Here is a 19,645-nt window from a genome sequence, read left to right as displayed (position 1 = left end):
TTTTTCCTTTTCACTCAGTCCAAACTGTTTGCAGATCACTGGGAGGCTAGTTGTGGTGGGTGGAGTTCTACCAATCCAGTTATCATTATTGATGATGATGGAAGGGGGCTGTGGAAATGTGACTAGACAGGCTCTTTAGAAGGATCTAAGCTAGTCTAAACTATTGTAATTAATAGTATTGTAAACTAAGAAGGATGATTTTTATTAATCTCTATCCCTCAAGTATGGATCTAGCCCATTGCAATAGATCAAGCAGGAAAAACGTTAGCAAATTCCTCCTAGAATGTAGTCTTGTACCCAGGGTATCTACCACTGTCATAGAGAGAGTGCTGAGCTGCATGGATTCTTTCCTGTGTTATATACCACATTAAGTACGAAGATGTCCTGATACTTTACTGATTATCTGGACTACGTGAACTGCCGGCATATTTTGATTTTTATCAAGATCATACCCCATGTCATTACATATTAGTGCAAAACTAGATTTGGGGAGCTACTCTTAAAACACATTGTCATGTGTAGCAACTGATATTTGAGGAAACTAAATCACACACACAATATTCAAACATAATTGAGAATACCTTGGACTGTCCAGCTTACCAGAAGGAAAGATTTCTTACCAAAGCTGCTGTGCCAGTGATCAAACTATTATAAGCAGAGTAATCATATCAGCAATTTACCGTGCCTTTGTGAGCCCAAGAATTAAAGTGATTTCATCTTGTGAGGTGGTCTCTATGGGAGATGGCTGAGAGTAGATAACCTTGAACCTGAACAATTGGTAAACTATATTGCCTTTGAGAAAGAAGTTGGTGCTAGTAAAACAAAGGGCTAAAAATGACCATTAAGAACATTTATTTCATTGGGCTGAAGTATGAGTGTCTCTTATTAGGAAATTGATACTACTACTAAGGAGTGATCTGTAAATCAGTTGGCAGTTGTGAAATAGATGATTTATTTTGAAGCCTTCCTGTTTTGGTCTGATCACAAATATGTGGGAGAAAGGCCGCTGCTGGAGCCCTTCACCAGCCTCACTTGTGCGTGTGTGTGCCTGTATGTGTGCTTCGTTTTTTGAGGGGAGGCGGTGAACATTGAATCAGGAGTCCCAAAGACCCAGGTTCCATTCTGCTGTGACCTTGGGTAAAGCACTTCACTTCTGAGCCTCAGTGCTAGATGCCCCATAGATATAGTGGAAAGCACTGTAGAATTTTTTAAGTGCTATAAAACGCAAGGTTGAATTATTAGTTCTGTTAACTACTTGGGTTAAAACGGCTCACGAAGGGGCATCTGGCTGGCTCAGTTGGAGCATGTGACTCTTGATCTTGGGGTCCTGAGTTCGAGCCCCATGTTGGGTGCAGAAATTATTTAAATATATAAATAAACTTGTAAGAACAGTTTAAAAAATTAAAAAATAATTTGCTTGCGAATAAAAGCACATTGGAATGACTTTGATCCCCTCCACCTCAAAAAGTAGATAAGTCTTAATGGTGCCAAAAGAATGAGCCCCTAGAGAGCTGAGTTTTATAATGTCTAATCACCATACTAACTTCATGTCTGTCTCTTTTTAATGCTGCCTCTTAGTATCCGCTCCATTCAACATTCAATTAGCATGCCTGCCATGAGGTAAAGTATACTTTTACACAATGTAGCTGATGTTGTGCTCTCTTATTCTTTATTTGGGTGTGTAAACTTGAACTTTTCTGTAGCGGAGAACTAGCGTTCTGCTCTAAACACGCTGTGCATTTAACGCTGTATTCGTTTTCACTTGCTCTTCCTATAATGTTAAGGTGGGTGCCTGTGATCCATTAAAGGTTTGGGATTTTAAAAGAAAAGAGTTATTCTATTTTATTTTGTAAACCTATTAAATTATTTTATATTTTAAATCCGCTTAACTGAAAAAGTGAACACTAACCCATCTAATAAAGCTCTTCATAGGTACACGTGTCCCACCGCCTCTGTCGGCATAAGCTTTAGTTACTCCGCTTTTCCAACCTCCCTGTTTACGCTTCCCTCATCCCATTCTGACATTTGCAGCCACTGTGATTCAGTTCTGCCATCCTCTTCCATCAGGAAACAACGCGCAAGCGGTGCATGTTATTACCTCATTAACCTCTCTAGAGAGGCAGGGAATTTTTTTTTAAACTTTTTTAAAAAATGTTTTTATTTATTTCTGAGAGAGAGAGAGAGAGACGGTATGAGCAGGGGAGGGTCAGAGACAGAGGGAAACACAGAATCTGAAACAAGCTCCAGGCTCTGAGCTGTCAGCACAGAGCCAGACGCAGGGCTTGAACCCATGAACAGTGAGATCATGACCTGAGCTGAAGTCGGACACTTAACCGACTGAGCCACCCAGGCGCCCCGAGGCAGGGAATTTTTAACAACATATGCTTGGCTTAACCTTTAGTAGACACCAGAACTACCTGGAATGCTGCTTAAACTCTCTGCTTGCTGGACCCCCCTCCACCCTCTGATTTCTGATTTCTGTAGGCTTGAGGTGGGAACTCAAAACTTGCATTGCCCACAACTTCCCAAGTGCTCCTGATGTATCTGGGGGTCCACCTCTTGGGTCGGCTGCCCATCACCGCGGTAGGGAGGAGAAACCCCTTGTTCCCTTCTTCACCTTTTTCATCTAGGTAGTAGGAAGGATATTTGAGGTCAGGTGGATAGTATAAAAGCTTCAGAAACCCAGACATGAGCAACATAGGTTCTGTGATCCTCGGTAATCAATATGGATGAGTGTGAAGGCGCGGGAGAGGCGTTCCGGGGCTCAGAGCGCTCTGTCACTGGGGCAGCTTTGTGACTGAGGCAAAACCACATGTTTGTGCTTCTTCCTTTATTTTGGTCTCTCATTTCTCATCTCTAATGCTGCTCCCTGGGAACCAGGATGCTCGTTGTAGAACCTCATGTGGTCTGCTTGTCCTGGTTGGTGATGTGGGTTCATGTAGGACTCTTTGCCAGGCAACGTGTGAATTTAAACACGAGTTTTAGAGTATAGTGCTTTAACCAAAATTAAACTGATCTAGTGGTGGCACGCCTAGATGAAGAAGTGACAGAATTCGTGTTTTACCTGACTTTGTGTCTTCTCCTCACACTTGTACTTGAATGTGTCTATATCACGTCTGAGATGGGCTGTTTGTGGAACTAAAGGCATTGTAAGAATCTTAGGCCAGAAATTGATATCTTAGCTAATAATACCTCTTTGCATGTATGCCTGCACACACACGTACAGCTAAATACATATGTGTTTCTTTGTTGATTGAGAATAATTGTGAAGAGGAGTACAGTCAACTAATGATGCTTCAAAATCGGTGAGTTTTTTTTTCAGTGTTTGTAATTTGACTCTGTTTTTCTTTCTCTCCATAGAAACTCCCCAACTTTCAAATCATTTGAAGAAAAAGTTGAAAACTTAAAGGCAAGTAGAGATGAGTAGAATCTTAGTGATGTCTTGCATGGTGCCTTAATTTTTTTTGCTGTGGGTAAATCATTCATATTACTCTTTCTAAAAAGTATTTAAAGATCTTTGATGACTTTATTCTTTACATTATTGTAGGTGGTATGTACTCTTTTAATCGATGTTTTGAGTGTACGTTGTAGCATGGTAGATGCTGAATGCTAAAAGGATATGTGTAATTTAAAAAGCCAGTAGTACTTGAGAAGTGTGTGTGCTGCTGAAATACTTTCATAATTTGACAAAATTTCATATAAATTTTGAGGAAAATTAGCAACATCGAAAAGCCCAAAGAGTAACACACAAAAAATTGGTCCTATCACCTGGAGTCAGTGATATGTGTGTAGTCAGACTATAATGTTAATTCTTTAAGAAGGAATTAACCAGATACAACATAAACATTTTCCTTTTTCATTAAATATTCTTCCTCAAGATTATGTTTAATGGATGCTTACATGTACCTTGTGACAAATACTGTTTGTTCAGCCCTCAATCATTAGACATTTATATTATGATGATGCTTATGCCATAGTGATCACCATTGATAATTCACTGTTTTATTTTTTGATTGCTTTGATTATAGTGAAGGTGGGCATTTTTCAATGATTAGTTTTATCAATGTATAAATTATATTATTTTCAAGATTATATTCGAAACTATAAAGTTATTAACTCTCAGGATCACAAGTGACCAGAAAGGTTGTTTAATTCCTGACCAGTACCCAGCCTTCTCTACAGAGTTTGCGCAGAGCCTTCGTTTTCTTCCTAAACGAATTCTGATAATTACTGTGGGTATTTTTTAAGGGTTAAAATGATCTTAAGCGTTTTATATAAATCTGCTTAAAAACAAATATTCAGATTTAGTCTTTCATAATTGTAACTGAGTTACTTATTTTTAAATGCATCTTTTTTAAATTACAGAAGCCGGGGCTACTTATGGAAAGAAACCCAAGCACTGTAGCGTGATTTGGATCTTTTCTCCTTGCCCATACAAACACTAATACACACTTTTTCTGTTTCTATATAAATGTGTAAACATTTTTCAAATATGAATCACATTACACTCATAGTCCTAGAACTTGTTCATCTAGCCCCCACTAGCCTATGTGCTCAATGATCCCACAAACACGGGGACCTGTTCTTCTTACTCACTGGTGCTGCTCAAGGTCCTAGATTACTCCTTGGCACATTGATGCTACTTAATATGTATTTCATGAGCAAAAAAGATATCCCAGTCATTCTTCTAGGTCAGTATGAGACTTGCTTTATTCTTTTTAATGCCTTGTCCTGTGTTTGCAAAGGAACTGCACATTACAGGCTGTCAAGGCTTACTATAATTCGGTTCTCACTATTTAGGACTATCATGAATCTCTCCTTAAAATCTGCCTTAAGCATTAGTTTTTGAAATGACAGGTTGGAAAACCAGATGGCTGTATTCTTTAGACACTGAAGATGAATGGACACTTCCAGGTCATTTACTATATATTCTCCCTCTGAGTGTATATAGATCCTAAAAATTGTGGTGAACCTTGCTTTTGGAACATGACCAGGCACCCTGAATTCAGATAAAAACATGTAATTTATGAAACAGATATCCCCCCCAAAATATGGTTGTACACTTGGGATACAATCTTGCTAAATTACCTTTATGTTCAATTAAATATCAGGTCTGCATGTACTTATGTTTAGATTTTGGATTGATTCGTTTATCTGTGATGATTGAGCACTTGCCATGTGCCAGGTGATGAGTGGTATCACCAGAGATACCATGGTGAGCAGGAGAGACGTAGACTCTTTCTGCAAGATGTGTAGACAGCTAAATGGCCACTGAAAACAAAGTGAAGTGGCGCTTGGGTGGCTTAGTCAGTTAAGTGTCTGACTTCAGCTCAGGTCATGATCTCATGGTTTGTGAGTTTGAGCCCCATGTCGGGCTCTGTGTGGACAGCGGAGAGCCTGGAGCCTGCTTCGGATTCTGTGTCTGCCTCTCTCTCTGTGCCTCTCCTCTGCTTCTGCTCTTTCTCTCTCTCTCAAAAATAAACAAACATTGGGGGAATAGAAAGTGAGGTAAGGCTCCATGACAGGGGACTCGGGGATGCAGAAACGTCTGGCCTCGCTTAGGAGGGCAGGTAAGAGAGGGCTTCTCACAGGACACGATAATATAAGTGGAGGCCTTTAGGTTGAGGAAAATGGTTAAAGCTTTGACGCCTTTTTGAGGAATCCCAGCAACTTTGCTGTGCTACAGGGTAGTGAGCAGAAGATAAAGCTAGAGAGATGGGTAGGCTGCTCTAAAGAACTTGGACTTAGGGCAGCAGGAAGGATTTTAAACAATGCGGGTGGGGTATTCTGTGCATTTTAGGAAGATCACTGGTGCCCTGCAGATCTAAGGAGATCTGGAGTCAGGGAGACTAGTTAGGATGAATGAGCTGTAACCCAGGCCAGAGATGCTGGTGGAGTGAATTAATGTAGTGCTGATGGGACAAGAGTTGAGAGAGATTTAGAAATGCAGCCAAAAAGTTAGTGACAGATCGGATGTGGAACAAGATGGAGAAGGATCAAGGATGACTCCCAGGTGTCTGGCCCAGACAGCTAGGTGGGCATTACAGCTATTTAAAGTCTTACAGAAGAATAAAGAAGGAACCATTTGTGGAGGGAGGAGTTCAACGTTAGACATGTTGAATTGCAGGGGTCTTCATATTTTCCTATAATTAAGAAATGCGTTTTAGTAAGTGTAACAAATATAGGGACATAAGTTGTGCAGATTTTTCAAGCAATTCAGAGATTATGGATGGGAGACCAAAAGGAATGAGAGAAAATTTCAACAAGATTCTAGCTGATAATGTGTCTAGGGCTAGTCAGTTAAGACTGAGCTAAGAGCAGGGTCAAGTTAAGCCTACTATGAGTTTCATTGTTATTGGCTGGTTTCTTTTTCTTTTTTTTTTTTTTTTTTAATGTTTTTAAATTTATTTTTGAGAGAGAGAGAGAGAGAGTACTAGTGGGGTAGGGGCAGAGAGACAGGGAGAGACAGAATCCAAAGCAGGCTCCAGGCCCTGAGCTGTCAGCACAGAGCCCTATGCGGGGCTCCTGAACTGGGAGATCATGGCTTGAGTCGAAGTCAGATGCTTAACCGACTAAGCCACCCAGGCGCCCTATTGACTGGTTTCTTAGTCAGCTGTCCTGCTGGTCATTAAGATGTAACAGAGAGACAGCATAGATACATCAGTGTTATTAAGGATGAAGTGACATCATGAAAGTTTTGAAGAGCATAAAGTAGGATACAAATGTATGGTAGACCTCTTCATGCAGGAAGATGTTTATTGACAGAATTTCAGGCCAGATCAGTTGGAGTAGTGGTCCACAACCTTTAACTTGGCAAGAGCTCCTGGAGACCTTTGTAGCTGGAGGTAGGGAGGTGGGAAGGCTGGCCTGAAACCCTCTGTTCCTAACAAGCTCCCAGGTGATGCAGAGTCCATCTGTGTGCTGCAATTAAAGCATACCTTAGGTATATGTGGAAACTAATTTGACAATAAACTATTTGTAAATAAAAATAAAATAAAATTAAAAAAAGCATACCTTAGGTAGCACTGGGTTAGAAAGCTTACCATAAGCGGGGAATGAATATACATACATATACACATACATATACATACACATACATATACATGTACATACATGTACATATGTATGTGTGTGTATGTGTATATGTATATATATGTATATGTATGTATATACATATATATATACACACACATACATACACATACATATGTATATATATATGCCTTTCCTTTGTTATATTTGGTATTTCTTGAATGAGTGTAGCTGAATGAACAATTGGATGGAATACAAAGTGCTATCTAAATATAAAGAGATGGTGGGGTACCTGGGTGGCTCAGTTGGTGAAGCATCCAGCATTGGCTCAGGTCATGATCTTGTAGTTTATGAGTGTGAGCTCACATTGGGCTGCTGCTATCAGCTTGGAGCCCACTTTGGATCCTCTGTCTCCTTCTCTCTGTCCCTCCTGTGCTCATGCTATCTCTCTCTCTCTCTCTCTCTCAAAAATAATAAATAAATATTTTTTTAAAAAAGAGACTTCAATAGATAATTTAGAGTAAGAGGTCTGAAAAAGTTGTTCAGACAAATTTCCCTGTGAAGAGCAGTGAGCGGGTGGGAAAAAAGAGGAGGGGGTGGAAGTATTTCAGCAGAAAAGGCCGCATGGTTTCCTCCACCACAGCACCGAGCGCAACAGTACCAAGTTCCGTACATACAGAGAATAGTCAGTGGGCTGCGAGGTGCCTGATTTATTTGTTCTTCAAAGTGAAATCTGAGTTACTTTTTTTGTAGAGTCATCTGAGTTTTTTGTTTCATGATGTCTTGTCCTTTTTGTATCTTTTTGTTTTTTAAAGTCTAAGGTAGGGGGGACCAAGCCTTCTGGCGGGGATTTCGGAGAAGTCTTGAATTCAACTGCAAACGCAAGTGCCACCTCTACGGAGCCTCTTCCGGAGCAGACGCAGGGGGGCCTGTGAGGGGCTGACCCGCGATGCCGCCCACTGCCAGCCGCTGCAAGCAGCATCCAGGCACATCATGTCAACACTCATTGCTCTCACTTCCACCGGATGTGCTTTTCCTTAGCTTTACATGTTCATCTGACCAAATAGTTTGTGGGTTGAACACAATAAAAGTATCTTCACGTCTGTTCCCTGGAAACACCCTTTCATGTGCATTTAAGGCTCGTCATTTAGGAAACCCCATTATAAAACCACATGTAAAATACCTGGGGGTCCTCATTAGAATGATCCAAGAAGCTTCAGGGTTCTCATCACTGCTTTCCTACTTTATAAAATTGCTCTAGATCTGGGATGTCAGTTTGATCTTTGTCTTCAAAATGATTTTCTTTGTTTTCTCTTTGAATCTCCGTATCTTTGATTGCTAACTAAAATTTGAAGTTTTCTGGTTATTAAAAGTTCTGGCATAATTTTCTTTACCTCCAAGGGAAGAGTTACCAGCTACAAAAAGTATTTTTGAGTAAACGTCGTCCTGGTACAAGGTATCTTCTGTCTTGTGTGTCGGAAGAAAGCAGACCAAACAAATCAGGTCTGCGTCCAATTTGTTATAGTTTGTGAGTGACAACATGTACAGCAATTCAAGCTCCTCGGTGACTTGAGAGTGGAATCGTCTTATCCTTGTCACCCTCTGTGACAGTAACCACGGTAGTGTGCTTATTATTATGCCATTTATGTCAACTTATTTTTCACAAGATTTAAGTTTTAGTTTCAGAGTAAATTGCAAAATAACATTCTGAATTGAGCATACTCGATTTCAGTAGGTTGAAATATGAACACTCTCAACAAATGTTCCTCTCAAAAGCCTGAAAGTTTTTTAGCTGTAATAATGCTAAAATCAATCACGTTAGGGGAAGCATTGCTGTCTTCATTTGATTCATTCAGCACCATATAAAATTAAGCACACAAAGTTATATGACTAATAGAACTTGAAAAGATTTTATACTAAGGGGTTGGTGGTAACTCCTGAGGATCTAATGCATTAATGAAAACCAGCTCATTGTTTTTTACTTACTTGTTTTCGGTATCTTAGAAATTATAAAAGGATACTGCAGACATTGCTCCCTATTTTGAAAAAATGGCAGGGTTGAATGAACCAAAGCCTCTGAAAGTATCTGCATGGAGGCCAAGGTACTCTATTCTAATAGCTACTTATTCATCACTATTACCTTTTCATTATTCTGTGTATGGTATGGCCTATAATGTTGTATTTGTTATTTATCAAGTTGTGATTGTTTTATTGTTTATGCCAAATGTTAATTGCCAAGCTTGGAGTGACCTAAGGCATTTTTTTTTAAAAGCATGACTAGATTTACTTTAGGATAAATTATCCTTTGAAAACCAAATTTGAAGAGCCACAAGTGTTGATTAAGTAACATGCTGCCATTCTTGATTGCTAGAGCTTTTGTTATAGCACTTTAGATGCAACTAAAAATATGCTCTATTATAGTGAAAAGCCTAATAAATTCTGTATATCAGTAGTATAGGTCTCAATATTTATTGTGAGACCAATGGTCTGGAAATAGCTTGTATTAAAGAATCAACTGGTGTCTATGCAAAACAACAAAAACATTATTTTTACTATCCGCTTTAAATCACTGCTTAATGGTGTTAGACTAACATATAAGTTATTTCCTTAAAGGGGCTTTGCGGCAAATGTCCCAATTGTTGAAGCATTGTCCTGGAGGAGTGGGTCTGTAGAAAGTTTGTCTTTTTGTAGAAATACTCTGGTTACTCAACATAACTGTTAAATTATTTTTTTCTAATTAGTCCTTCATTTAAAAAGAAAGCACATCATCTTTTCATTGCATTGTTTCTTGGGTGTCCTGCCCTGTTACTATCTTTCAACAAGACAAAATGGAATAAGATGGCAGTTTCTTTAGCTGAGCGAAATATACTCAAATCTTTTGACTTTCCAGTGAGAAATGATAGCATAAGCGTTGGAAAATGGGATGGGTGTATGTGGGTATCGGTGATGGTTGTGAAAGAAATTGGAGAATCACTTTTCCAGACGTCTTCCTGTACTTAATGTTAAAATGATTTAATCTATCGCAAAGTACTCCGCATTTTAAAAGAAGTAGTAAAAAGTAGCAAGAGGATGAATTTAGAAAAACAAACATATGGACTTAGAAATATTATTCAAAATAGTCTTTGTGGAAGATTCAATATTATGAATTCACAGATATTTAAGAAATACCAGAGAGATCCTGGCCACTGTGTTGAATTTTGTGTTTGACACTGTAGGAGAACAATTTGAGAGTGAAATACCAGATTTTGAAGAATTCAAGAAGTGTGATAGATGAAAATAATCCCCTGAAGTTAACTCCTTTTTATGAAAGGTCTTCAATTTATGCAGTTTGTGGAAAATAAAGCAAGAATTCTTATGCTTTTGAGGCCAAAGGAAATCAATGAAAGAGAGTAGAATTCATTGGATTATCATTTTAGTAACTCAAACTATTGAAATAGAGAAAATACATCTTTAATTTGGAATCACTCTTTATGGATCTGTTAAATGCACACTGTATCTTTTTTTGTATAGTATTTGAAAACAATAAAAATACTGTAATTTGGGTATGGGGTCCTTTTGTATGTATTACCTGTCAAGGAAAGAGGTGAGTCCATTATACAACTTCTCTCCAGACACTTCATATTCTAGATATGGGGGAAAAAAAACCCAAGTAGCTATATGGAATGAAGTGTATCAAGCATACGCTACATGTCGACTCTTAAGCGACTATCTGCTGTATGTAGGCAAAGGAATTGTTGCTGCATAAAGTCCTATGTCAGGACCACATGTGTTTCTTTATAGCTCTTAAGACCCAGATGAAAAATCAGATTGTTTTGTGAAGAAACATTTGGCTATTAATCCATGACTCTGCTGACTGTGCTGTTTGGGATTGTCTCTCCCTCTCTTTCTGCCCCTCCCCTGCTCATTCTCTTTCAAAATAAATAAACATAAATGTATAAATATAAATATATATATAAAGCCATCACTTCTGAGTAAACTTGCAAAACTTATGCAAATAATTTCCATATTCTGATTCTGAAATCCAAGTGAACCCAAATCAGAATGAGACAAAAGAACTCACTCTTAGTTTGTAAGCCTCCAGAGGGCAGGGCCTGCATGTACCTGTCACCTGCCAGGACTTCATACTTAAATAAATACTATTTGGTGACTAAAATTCTTGTCAACTCTCCTAGGTAATTTTGATTACATAATGAGGCTGGTTGGTAGTGTGACTCTTTTTACTTGGTGGTTTTCCTAGCATGCAGTGAAAGCCTAACAGTTTTGTTATTAAAATATTTATAAGCGGGTATGATCTTTTGCTTTATCATGATGCTTTGGTCTTCTCCTTGGTTTCTAGGATCAATTCTCTATTCTTATTTTTTAGTTTGACTATTTTCTGATAATCTCTTCTTCTAATTCTTTAAGTGTTATTCCGTATCCCTGTTGATCTACATGAACTCCTTAATCTTCTTTTTCTCTGTGGCTGAAATGACCATCTGTAGAGTAAAACTGTTATCTCGCCAGTGTATCATTAGTCCTATCTTATTTTCTAGGTTTTTATGTATGCTTACGAGGCATGAATTTCTAATCACTTCCTGGTCACCTCCACCCAGACATTAATAGGCAGTAGTTATCAAGCTTTCAGTAAGTCTTGGGCATTTTCACCTATTTCCCTTAATTCTTTCCTCCAGGATGTGGCAGTGTAATCATTTTATAAATGAGACTACAACCATTAGATATGGAGCCAGGACTTGAACTATTTTCTGTTCACTTTCCTTGCCATCCACCATCACTACTATTTTTACAAAGTGCACTAACGATTTGTAAGTTACCTACTAACAGTTTGCAAGCTACAGGGGAAAAAGGCCTTTATTTTTAACAAAGCAAGAAGGAAGCTGTAGTTCAAGGAGTAGGGCAGGCTTTAGAGGCAAATCCCTAAGGTGCCATTAAGATGTTAAATACTGCCGTGAGAGCTGATGTTACCGTTGGAATAGGCTAGGACAAACTGTGTGGATACCCCCTTTACATCCATCCAGTCCTTATACTACTGATGCTCTCCCAAAGGTAAAGAACTAAGCATAACTTGAAGTCAGTTGATAAAAACATTTATACATTCAGCACCTCAGGATTTGTCCGAAAATGTCCATTCTCATAATCCTCAAGGAATCTGTTATCTGGTGGAGGTAGGACATGAGTATCATACATCTACTGAATTTTAGAGCTAGGACCTTCTTAACCCCATTTGCTCCATAGCTATTGATTTAGTTAAATTTCCAAAGCACTTTAGAAGTTAGCAGAGAGGCTAATGGATTGGATTTACAAGGCAGGAAGCCAAATGACCATTAAATTGGTTTGCCTGAGATCAGGTTTACAGTCGGAACTAGAACTGAGGTTCATAAGATCACTGGCCAATGCACTTTACAATTTAACACTTTTTCTCGAAAGGAAGTATAAGTAGAAATAGCCACAGATAATGCAAAAATGTTGCAGGTAAGACTTCACTAATGGTCAAAGGAAATGTGTCAGTATGGTGTTAGGCGCGGCTTTGAAATGGGTGGACAAATTCTGGGAATTAACATTGGTGGGGAAAAGGTGAGAAATGGTGGGGTCTCTGGTGGTGCTGGTAGAAGCACATTTCTGAAATTCAATTCCTTGGATGGAACTGCCGCTCTCTACAAATGACAAAAACTTCTCAGAAAAATTAAATTTTGTAACGTCAGAGGACTGACCTCAGAAGTGAAAAAACAAACTTGGCTCCATGATTTCATAAACGTTCATTGAGCCTTAATACGGTGTTAGGGATCCAACAGCCAAGAGTTTACAAATTTGGGACAGCAGACGCAAAATAAATTAGAAGTAAGCCATAGAACATATTAAGAATGCTCCATGGTATTACGGAAACCAGGAGAGTCCGATAGAGTGGGGTTCCAATTGTAAATACAGTAATCAAGGAGAACTTCATATTTGAGCAGAGACCCGAAAAACCGGTCTTCTGGCCGTTTGGAAGAAAAACCCAGGCGGCGGGGCTAGCAAGCGTCGCATTATAAGAATTTAACACACACCAGGACAAGGTCCGAGCGATGGCCTGGGGAACGAAATTCCTAGGAGTCAAAAATCGCCTTCCGCGAAAATTTAGCAGATCGCGGCCAGTAGGGGACCCCTGGGGCACCGACGATTTAATCCCCCCCCCCCCCCCATACTAGTTTAACCTTCGGCCCCACCGCCGGCGCCACCACACTCCTCCCCTGCACCAACTGACGATTACACGCCTACGGATCATCAGTGCTCCACAAGTGGGTGGGCCATTTGCTGCTCCGCCCCGTGACCTGCGCGCTTGCGGAGAGGTGTAAGGTCAGAGGTTACGGAGCCGTCATGGCGGCGCTGTGCCTGGCCCGTGCAGCAATTGCCGAGAGCCGTTTCCTGCGAGTGTTTCTCTTCTCTCGGCCCTGTCGAGGCGCAGGAACTGAGAGTAGCTCCGGGAGTGAGAGTTCCGATACCACAGAGCCTAAAAGGGGCCCAGGCGGCTTCGCGAACGCTTTGGAGCGGCATTCAGAGCTGTGGCGGAAGGCGGACCTCCGGCAGAAGAGAGTGAGTCGCGGGACTACGCCAGACACGCGGGGGACGGGGCTGGGTTTGAGGCGAGCTCCGGAGTGGTGGGTGGAGCGGGAGTTGGGGCGGAGCCTGGCCTAGCGGGTGGAGCTGAGGGAAGGGGTGTGTCTTGGCCCTGCCGCGGGCTGCTAGGACCCAAGGGAGCTCTCGGTGTTTTTCTGCATTTGTTGTGCTTCTGTGCAGCCTTTATGTGCTGGGCCTGCCTTGTCCACACTCCTTTTTGCGCGCGTCTTCCTGGGTGAGTGCTGGCAGGGAAACCCAGCAGGGCGCGCTACCAGTGCGGCGACCTGGGGAGACTCCGGCGACTCAAAGGCGGATTGGACTCTACACCGGGAGAGGCTGGCCTCTGCTGTGGAGTCCTATAATACACTTAAGTTCCAGCGTGGAGCTTGGTGTCTGGTCTTCAGGGCTCTTTATAAGTATTTGTTAATTCAGTGGATAGGTGGAAGAGAATTACTGTCTCTACGAACTTGAGCAGGTGATTTAACTTCTCAGTGCTTCAATTTCCTTTTCTGTAAATGGCATTAGAAATATTCTCCATGTGTTGTTTCAGGCAATACTTTGTAAATAAAATACGATGAAGTTACTAGATAAGTGAAATGGAAGTGATACACATAAATACAAGCCACAGATTTTTTAATGTTTATTTTTGAGAGAGAGCGCGACCGGGGAGGGACAGGTAGAGGGAGGCACAGAATCTCAAACAGGCTGCAGGCTCGGAGCTGTCAGAGCACGCGCAGGGCTCGAACTCGTGTTACTTCAAGATCATGACCTGAGCTGAAGTCCTGAGCCAATGTAGGATGCTTAACCGGTGCTCCAGACGCCCCAAGGAGACACATTTTTTAATATTAAATTTAGCAGACGTGATGAAATTGGATGTGTGGCAGTGCTAAATTATGTAAAAAATAAACACTCTCAATTTTTGTATTTCTTTCTTTGGAGACCAGCACCAAACAGTTCACAGACTGGTTGTGTCCTGGATTATAGAAAACTACCTGGAATTTAGTAAGTAATCCTTAATAGTTATTATTGACAAAATTTTCCGAAAATCCAGGGATTAGGAGAAGCCTGGTGCATTAGGTTTCTATTTGCTTGCTGGCCTAACAGATTACCACAAATTTAGTGGTCTAAGACAACACAGCTTTATTATTTTTGTAGGGGAGAAGTCTGATTGCTGTCTCCCTGGGCCAAAATCAAGATGTTGACAGGGTTGGGTTCTTTTCTGTAGGTGGGATCTATTTCTTCGCCTTTCCAGCTTGCAGAGCACACATGCTTGGTGTCTTGACTGATTGCCCCCCTTCGGTCATTTTCAAAGCCAACAACCACAGCCGATTGAGTCCTTCTCACATCCTCTCACTCTGACCTCTCTTTTGCCTCCCTCTTCCATTTTTAAGGACTCTTGTGATGACTTTGGGCCCAGCCAGATAACCCAAGATAATCTCCTGTTTTAAAGTTAGTTGATTAGCAGCCTTAATTTTTATCTGCAACTTAATTTTCTTGTGCTATGGAAGGTAACATAGTCACAAATTCCAGGGATTAGGATGTGGACATATTTGAGGGGGCATTATTTGTCTGCCATACCTGGAGAAGTCAATGCCAGTGATTGACCTGCAGTTGACTGATGGATGGATTTAGATCCGTCTTTGGTGGATGGCTTTGAGGATTAAGTGCAGTAAAGTTCGAAACGTATAAATGTAATTCACTTCCATTCCCCAAAATATTTATATAGGTAGATTACCCCAAGTTGACCCCAAGTTAATTGTGGCAAGAGTGAAAATGTAGCATTGTATGTATAGTGTTTAAAACCCCAAATGGTGATCATACTTGGGGATTTCACATGGTAAGCAGTGATGTTTGGAGGAACAGCCAAGGTATTTGAGAGTGATCAGGATTCCGTTACTTTCCTTTCCCTTTAGCTTTTCAGTCGGTTAAGCGTCCTAGAGGAGTGTTTCTTGTCATTCCCAGCATATCTGTTAGAATTGTTCAGTCCAACTCAGGCTGAATAGAGCCTCACTGGGCAGTTGTTCTCTACCTAACACAGTTGTTATTATTATTCTATTAATAATATTCTACCAGTTGAAGGTTAAATGTGACACTCAGTTGGTTCACTTACTATTCAGGATTTTTCAACATCTTGGTTTAATGGAAGGAAGGAAAATTCCCTGGGGAGGAGGGTAATCTGGAGGCTGGGCTGTAGTCACCATTCGAAGTGCTCTTAGCTTTGGACCATTTACAGTTATATGGATCCTTTACTCATTCTTTAAAAAAAAAAAGTGGGAGGGGCGCCTGGAGGGCTCAGTTGGTTGGATCAGGCTCAGGTCATGATCTGTCTCTGAGTTGGAGCCCCCCCGAATAGGGGTCTGTGTTGATACTCGGAACCTGGAGCCTGCTTCAGAGTCAGTGTCTCCCTCTCTCTCTGCCCCTCTCCTGCTAGCGCATGCTCTTTTTGAGAGAGAGAGAGAGCGCTCGTGCGCGCGTGCAAGCAGGAGAGGGACAGAGCGCAACTCCTAAGCAGGCTTTGTGCAACTCCTAAGCAGGCTTTGTGCGGTCAGTGAGGAGCCCAACTCTGGGCTGAATCTCACAAACTGAGATCATGAGCTGAGCTGAAATCCAGAGTCCGACTGCTTAACTGAGCCACCCACCCTTAACCAACTGAGCCACCCAGGCTCTCTCCTCCCCTGCCCTTGTCCTTGCCTTTACTCATTTTTAATTGATGCCACTGACTCCAGTTGCTCCCTGGTCTGGGTCATTATATACAGTGGGCAGAGTTAACTTCCTAAAGTTGGGCTCTGTAATCAGATTTAATAAGACACTCCTTTTGCTTTGCTTGAGAGTCTTGTAAAACTTCCTTTCCACTGCCTACACGATTAAATACACACATCTCTCCATCATCAGCCTGCTGCCAGCCAGGACCCAGTCAATACAGGGATTAGAGTTTACATTCATTTTCAGAAGGCCAGGATTCAGAGACTGGTTCAGCCATTTTACTAGTTAGCTTTGGGCAAGATCCTTAGCCTGTCTTATGCTGGCTTTCTTATCTCAAAATGGGCGTAACTCTAACTGGGGTTATGGGAGAGTTTGCATGAAATAAAACATTTGAAGTGCTTTTAGCCCAGTGACCTTTGCAGAGAAAAGTTTAGCTCATTACATTTTAGCTTTTTTGTGGCCTCAGCTTCCAGAATTGCACAGTTCTTTGGATGAAACCCTACTGCTTTCCTAAATAGTTAATAATAATTAAACTTTAATTTTAAAAAACCCACACATAATGCCCTTCTGTTTAATCTCAATTTAAGGTCATTTGTAGTCTTTAATATGTTAACTTGTGGATCCAGAGTAATGTGCATACTTCAGAATAAAGCTTTTCCTGGTTTTTTTTCCCCACTGGCATGTAAATTTCAGAGGGTAGAGAAATGACCTTGTCTGACTTGTTCCGTTACATCCCCAGCACCTTGGCCTTTAGTGGGCCCTCAATAAATGTTTGCTAAATGGGTGAATGAATGAATAGTATACATAGTCCATATTTGAACTTTATTATGCCTGGCCTGTCTTTGAATTGAGATCTGTGTGTTAACTGCTCACAAACAGTTGTGTAGCTAAGAATGGTACAGGTTTGAGCATGTCTATTCAGTGTGCTTGTCCAGAATAGAAATCGGGCAAAAACAATTTTAAGAGTAATAAAACTGAAAATACATTAGTTTTAGTGCTTATTGGAAAGTTTTAGTGCTTTTCTGACTTGGATTTATGATGAGCAATTTGAGTAGCTGTTAGGTGTTGGAAGAGATTCAACTTTGTGGGAAAACTCTTGCTTTATTTTTTGGAGTTTCTGAATCTCTTTAATGGGAGAGTATCCTGACCCTACAAGATGAATAAAGTTCATCTTTGTTCTATGATCGAAATTTTTAAGAAGTATAAATATAGTATTTGTTTACTTTAAAAGGAAAATTCAAATAGCATTGAAGGTTGTTATGTGAAACGTAAAAGCCCCCTTTTCCTTTCTTTGCTCACTTTCCATGCTGGGGAGTGTGTATGTGTGTGTTTTTTCTGTTGTTGTTGTTGTTTTGGAGTTGTCACACAAAGGAAACTATTCGCAGCAAATAAGATCACAGGGAATGCCTTCAGAGTGTATTTTTTAAATGCATACTTCATACCTCCAGAGATTTTATATGTACATTTATGAATACAAGTGAATTATTGATATATATATACTTTAAAAACCCCACAACTTGGTTGGTACTGTTTTGAATTATATTATTACGATTTAAGAGTGTAAGTTCTGGGGGTGCCTGGATGGCTCAGTCAGTTAAGCATCTGACTCTTGATCTCATCTCATGTCATGATTCATGTCCCATTCATGAGATGCACAGTTCATGAGGTCAAGTCCCGCCTTGGGTTCTGTGCTGACTGTGGAGCCTGCTTGGGATTCTCTCTTTCGCTCTCTCTGCCCCTTCTCCACTTGCATTCTCTCTCTCTCTCTCTCAAAATAAATAAACATAAAAAAAAAAAGAGTGTAACTTCTGGATTCAGATAGTGTCGGTTTGAATCCTGGTTCTTCTGTCATTTACTAGCTATGTTTTCTAGGATAATTACTTAATATCTACTTAATATCTGTATATCTTTTCTCTTTTTGTAAAAATTCTTTGTCATGAAATTATTATGAGATTAAATGTATTTATTATTTAAACACTTAGCACAAGTGCCTGATGCTTAGTAAGCACCCAGTATATTTTAGTCGCTGCTGCTGAAAATTGCTGTTTTCACAGAACTATAACTTTGAATATTTTTTTCTTACCATTACATATGTGTAATATATATACACCTTGTTGAAAAAAATTTGCTTGATATTCCATGGTATGGGTATACTGTAATTTATGTAACGAGGCCTTTATTAATGAGATTCTACGTTGTTTTCTCTTTTGTTCTTTTTTTTTAAGACCAGCTACAGTGAACATTTACATATTTTTTGCATACTTATGAGATATATGCTGGGCAAAAATGTACAGGCAGTTTGAGCTTTGGTAGATAAAACGTGTTTGCACCACACTTAGAATGCATGAAAATGCCTGTTTCCTCACCTCGTTTTTCCTGTTGGTATTTCTTGATATTGAGTCCTCAAAACAAAATACAGAAATTGGGATCTGGGGATGTTATTCTTCACCACTGATATTAATTTGTGACTTTTATCAAAATGACTACATGTTCACATTTTTTTACTTCCTAATAAGTAAATGCTATCAATTTGAACCATAAAATATACTTATCCTAACAAAACGCTACATTTATGTCCTGTATATAGGGTTTATATGTAAGATTTCATTTGTCAAATGGTTTCTGCTCAAAAATATTTCCCTGTGGAAATAGTTTGTTTTTGCCTAAACAAATCATTGTGGTTTTTGTCTTTGCTCTTTCCCCTTGTATTAACTTCTGTGTCTGCATATTCCATTGTAAAAATCATCTCTTACATGAGGCATTTATCATCTCGTCAGCCAGATGAAACTCCTTTTGAATGACCTGGACCTTTATTTGATATTCCGTCTATGGTACACACACAACTCTTTTGTTATACTGAAGTCATTGGAGTACTTGTTCTACCCTGTTTTTAAAAAGAAAAATTTTTTTTTAATGTTTTATTTATTTTTGAGAAGAGAGATAGAAACAGCATGAGCAGAGGAGGGTCAGAGAGAGTGTGGGATACAGAATCTGAAGCAGGCTCCAGGCTCTGAGCTGGCTGTCAGCACAGAGCCCGACGCCGGGCTCGAACCCACGAACCATGAGATCATGACCTGAGCTGAAGTCAGACACTTAACCGACTGAGCCGCCCAGGCGCTCCTCCTGTTTTTTAGATTGCAGTTCCCTGGAGATCAGGAATCATTTTTTTATTCACCCTTTTGATTCCTTGCATAATGCCTTACACGTACGTTAGGGACTGAGTATATATTTGTTGATTTAAATTGGAATTAAGTTTATACAGTTATAATATCTTGGGTGGCCTATTATTACATTTAACAACATGTGTGTATAATCAACA

At 40.1% G+C, this 19,645-nt stretch overlaps 2 protein-coding genes across 5 annotated transcripts in view; both read left to right on the top strand.

Moving 5' to 3' along the window:
- TPD52 (tumor protein D52) overlaps positions 1–11,185 on the top strand; it is a 104,855-nt gene extending 93,670 nt beyond the window's left edge. Inside the window, exons 6-8 of one of the 2 annotated variants that reach the window (XM_039250094.1) lie at positions 1,579–1,620; positions 3,361–3,409; positions 7,848–11,185. In XM_039250094.1, the coding sequence (XP_039106025.1) occupies positions 1,579–1,620; positions 3,361–3,409; positions 7,848–7,967 (211 nt within the window). In that variant the 3' untranslated portion in view covers positions 7,968–11,185. The remainder of the gene's footprint in view (positions 1–1,578; positions 1,621–3,360; positions 3,410–7,847) is intronic. The other variant, XM_039250093.1, reaches the window with a different exon arrangement.
- Positions 11,186–13,345: 2,160 nt separating this feature from the next.
- The window catches only part of MRPS28 (mitochondrial ribosomal protein S28), a 107,223-nt gene continuing 100,923 nt past the window's right edge, over positions 13,346–19,645 (top strand). The window contains exon 1 of one of the 3 annotated variants that reach the window (XM_039250092.1): positions 13,346–13,599. In XM_039250092.1, the coding sequence (XP_039106023.1) occupies positions 13,384–13,599 (216 nt within the window). In that variant the 5' untranslated portion in view covers positions 13,346–13,383. The remainder of the gene's footprint in view (positions 13,600–19,645) is intronic. The other 2 variants (XM_039250090.1, XM_039250091.1) reach the window with 2 other exon arrangements.

The sequence above is a fragment of the Hyaena hyaena genome, unplaced genomic scaffold (genome assembly GCF_003009895.1).
Source record: "Hyaena hyaena isolate Hyena2069 unplaced genomic scaffold, ASM300989v1 scaffold_358, whole genome shotgun sequence".
NCBI lineage: Eukaryota > Metazoa > Chordata > Mammalia > Carnivora > Hyaenidae > Hyaena > Hyaena hyaena.
The sequence above is the reverse complement of the archived record's forward strand: the minus strand, read 5'-3'. Positions and strand labels throughout refer to the sequence as shown.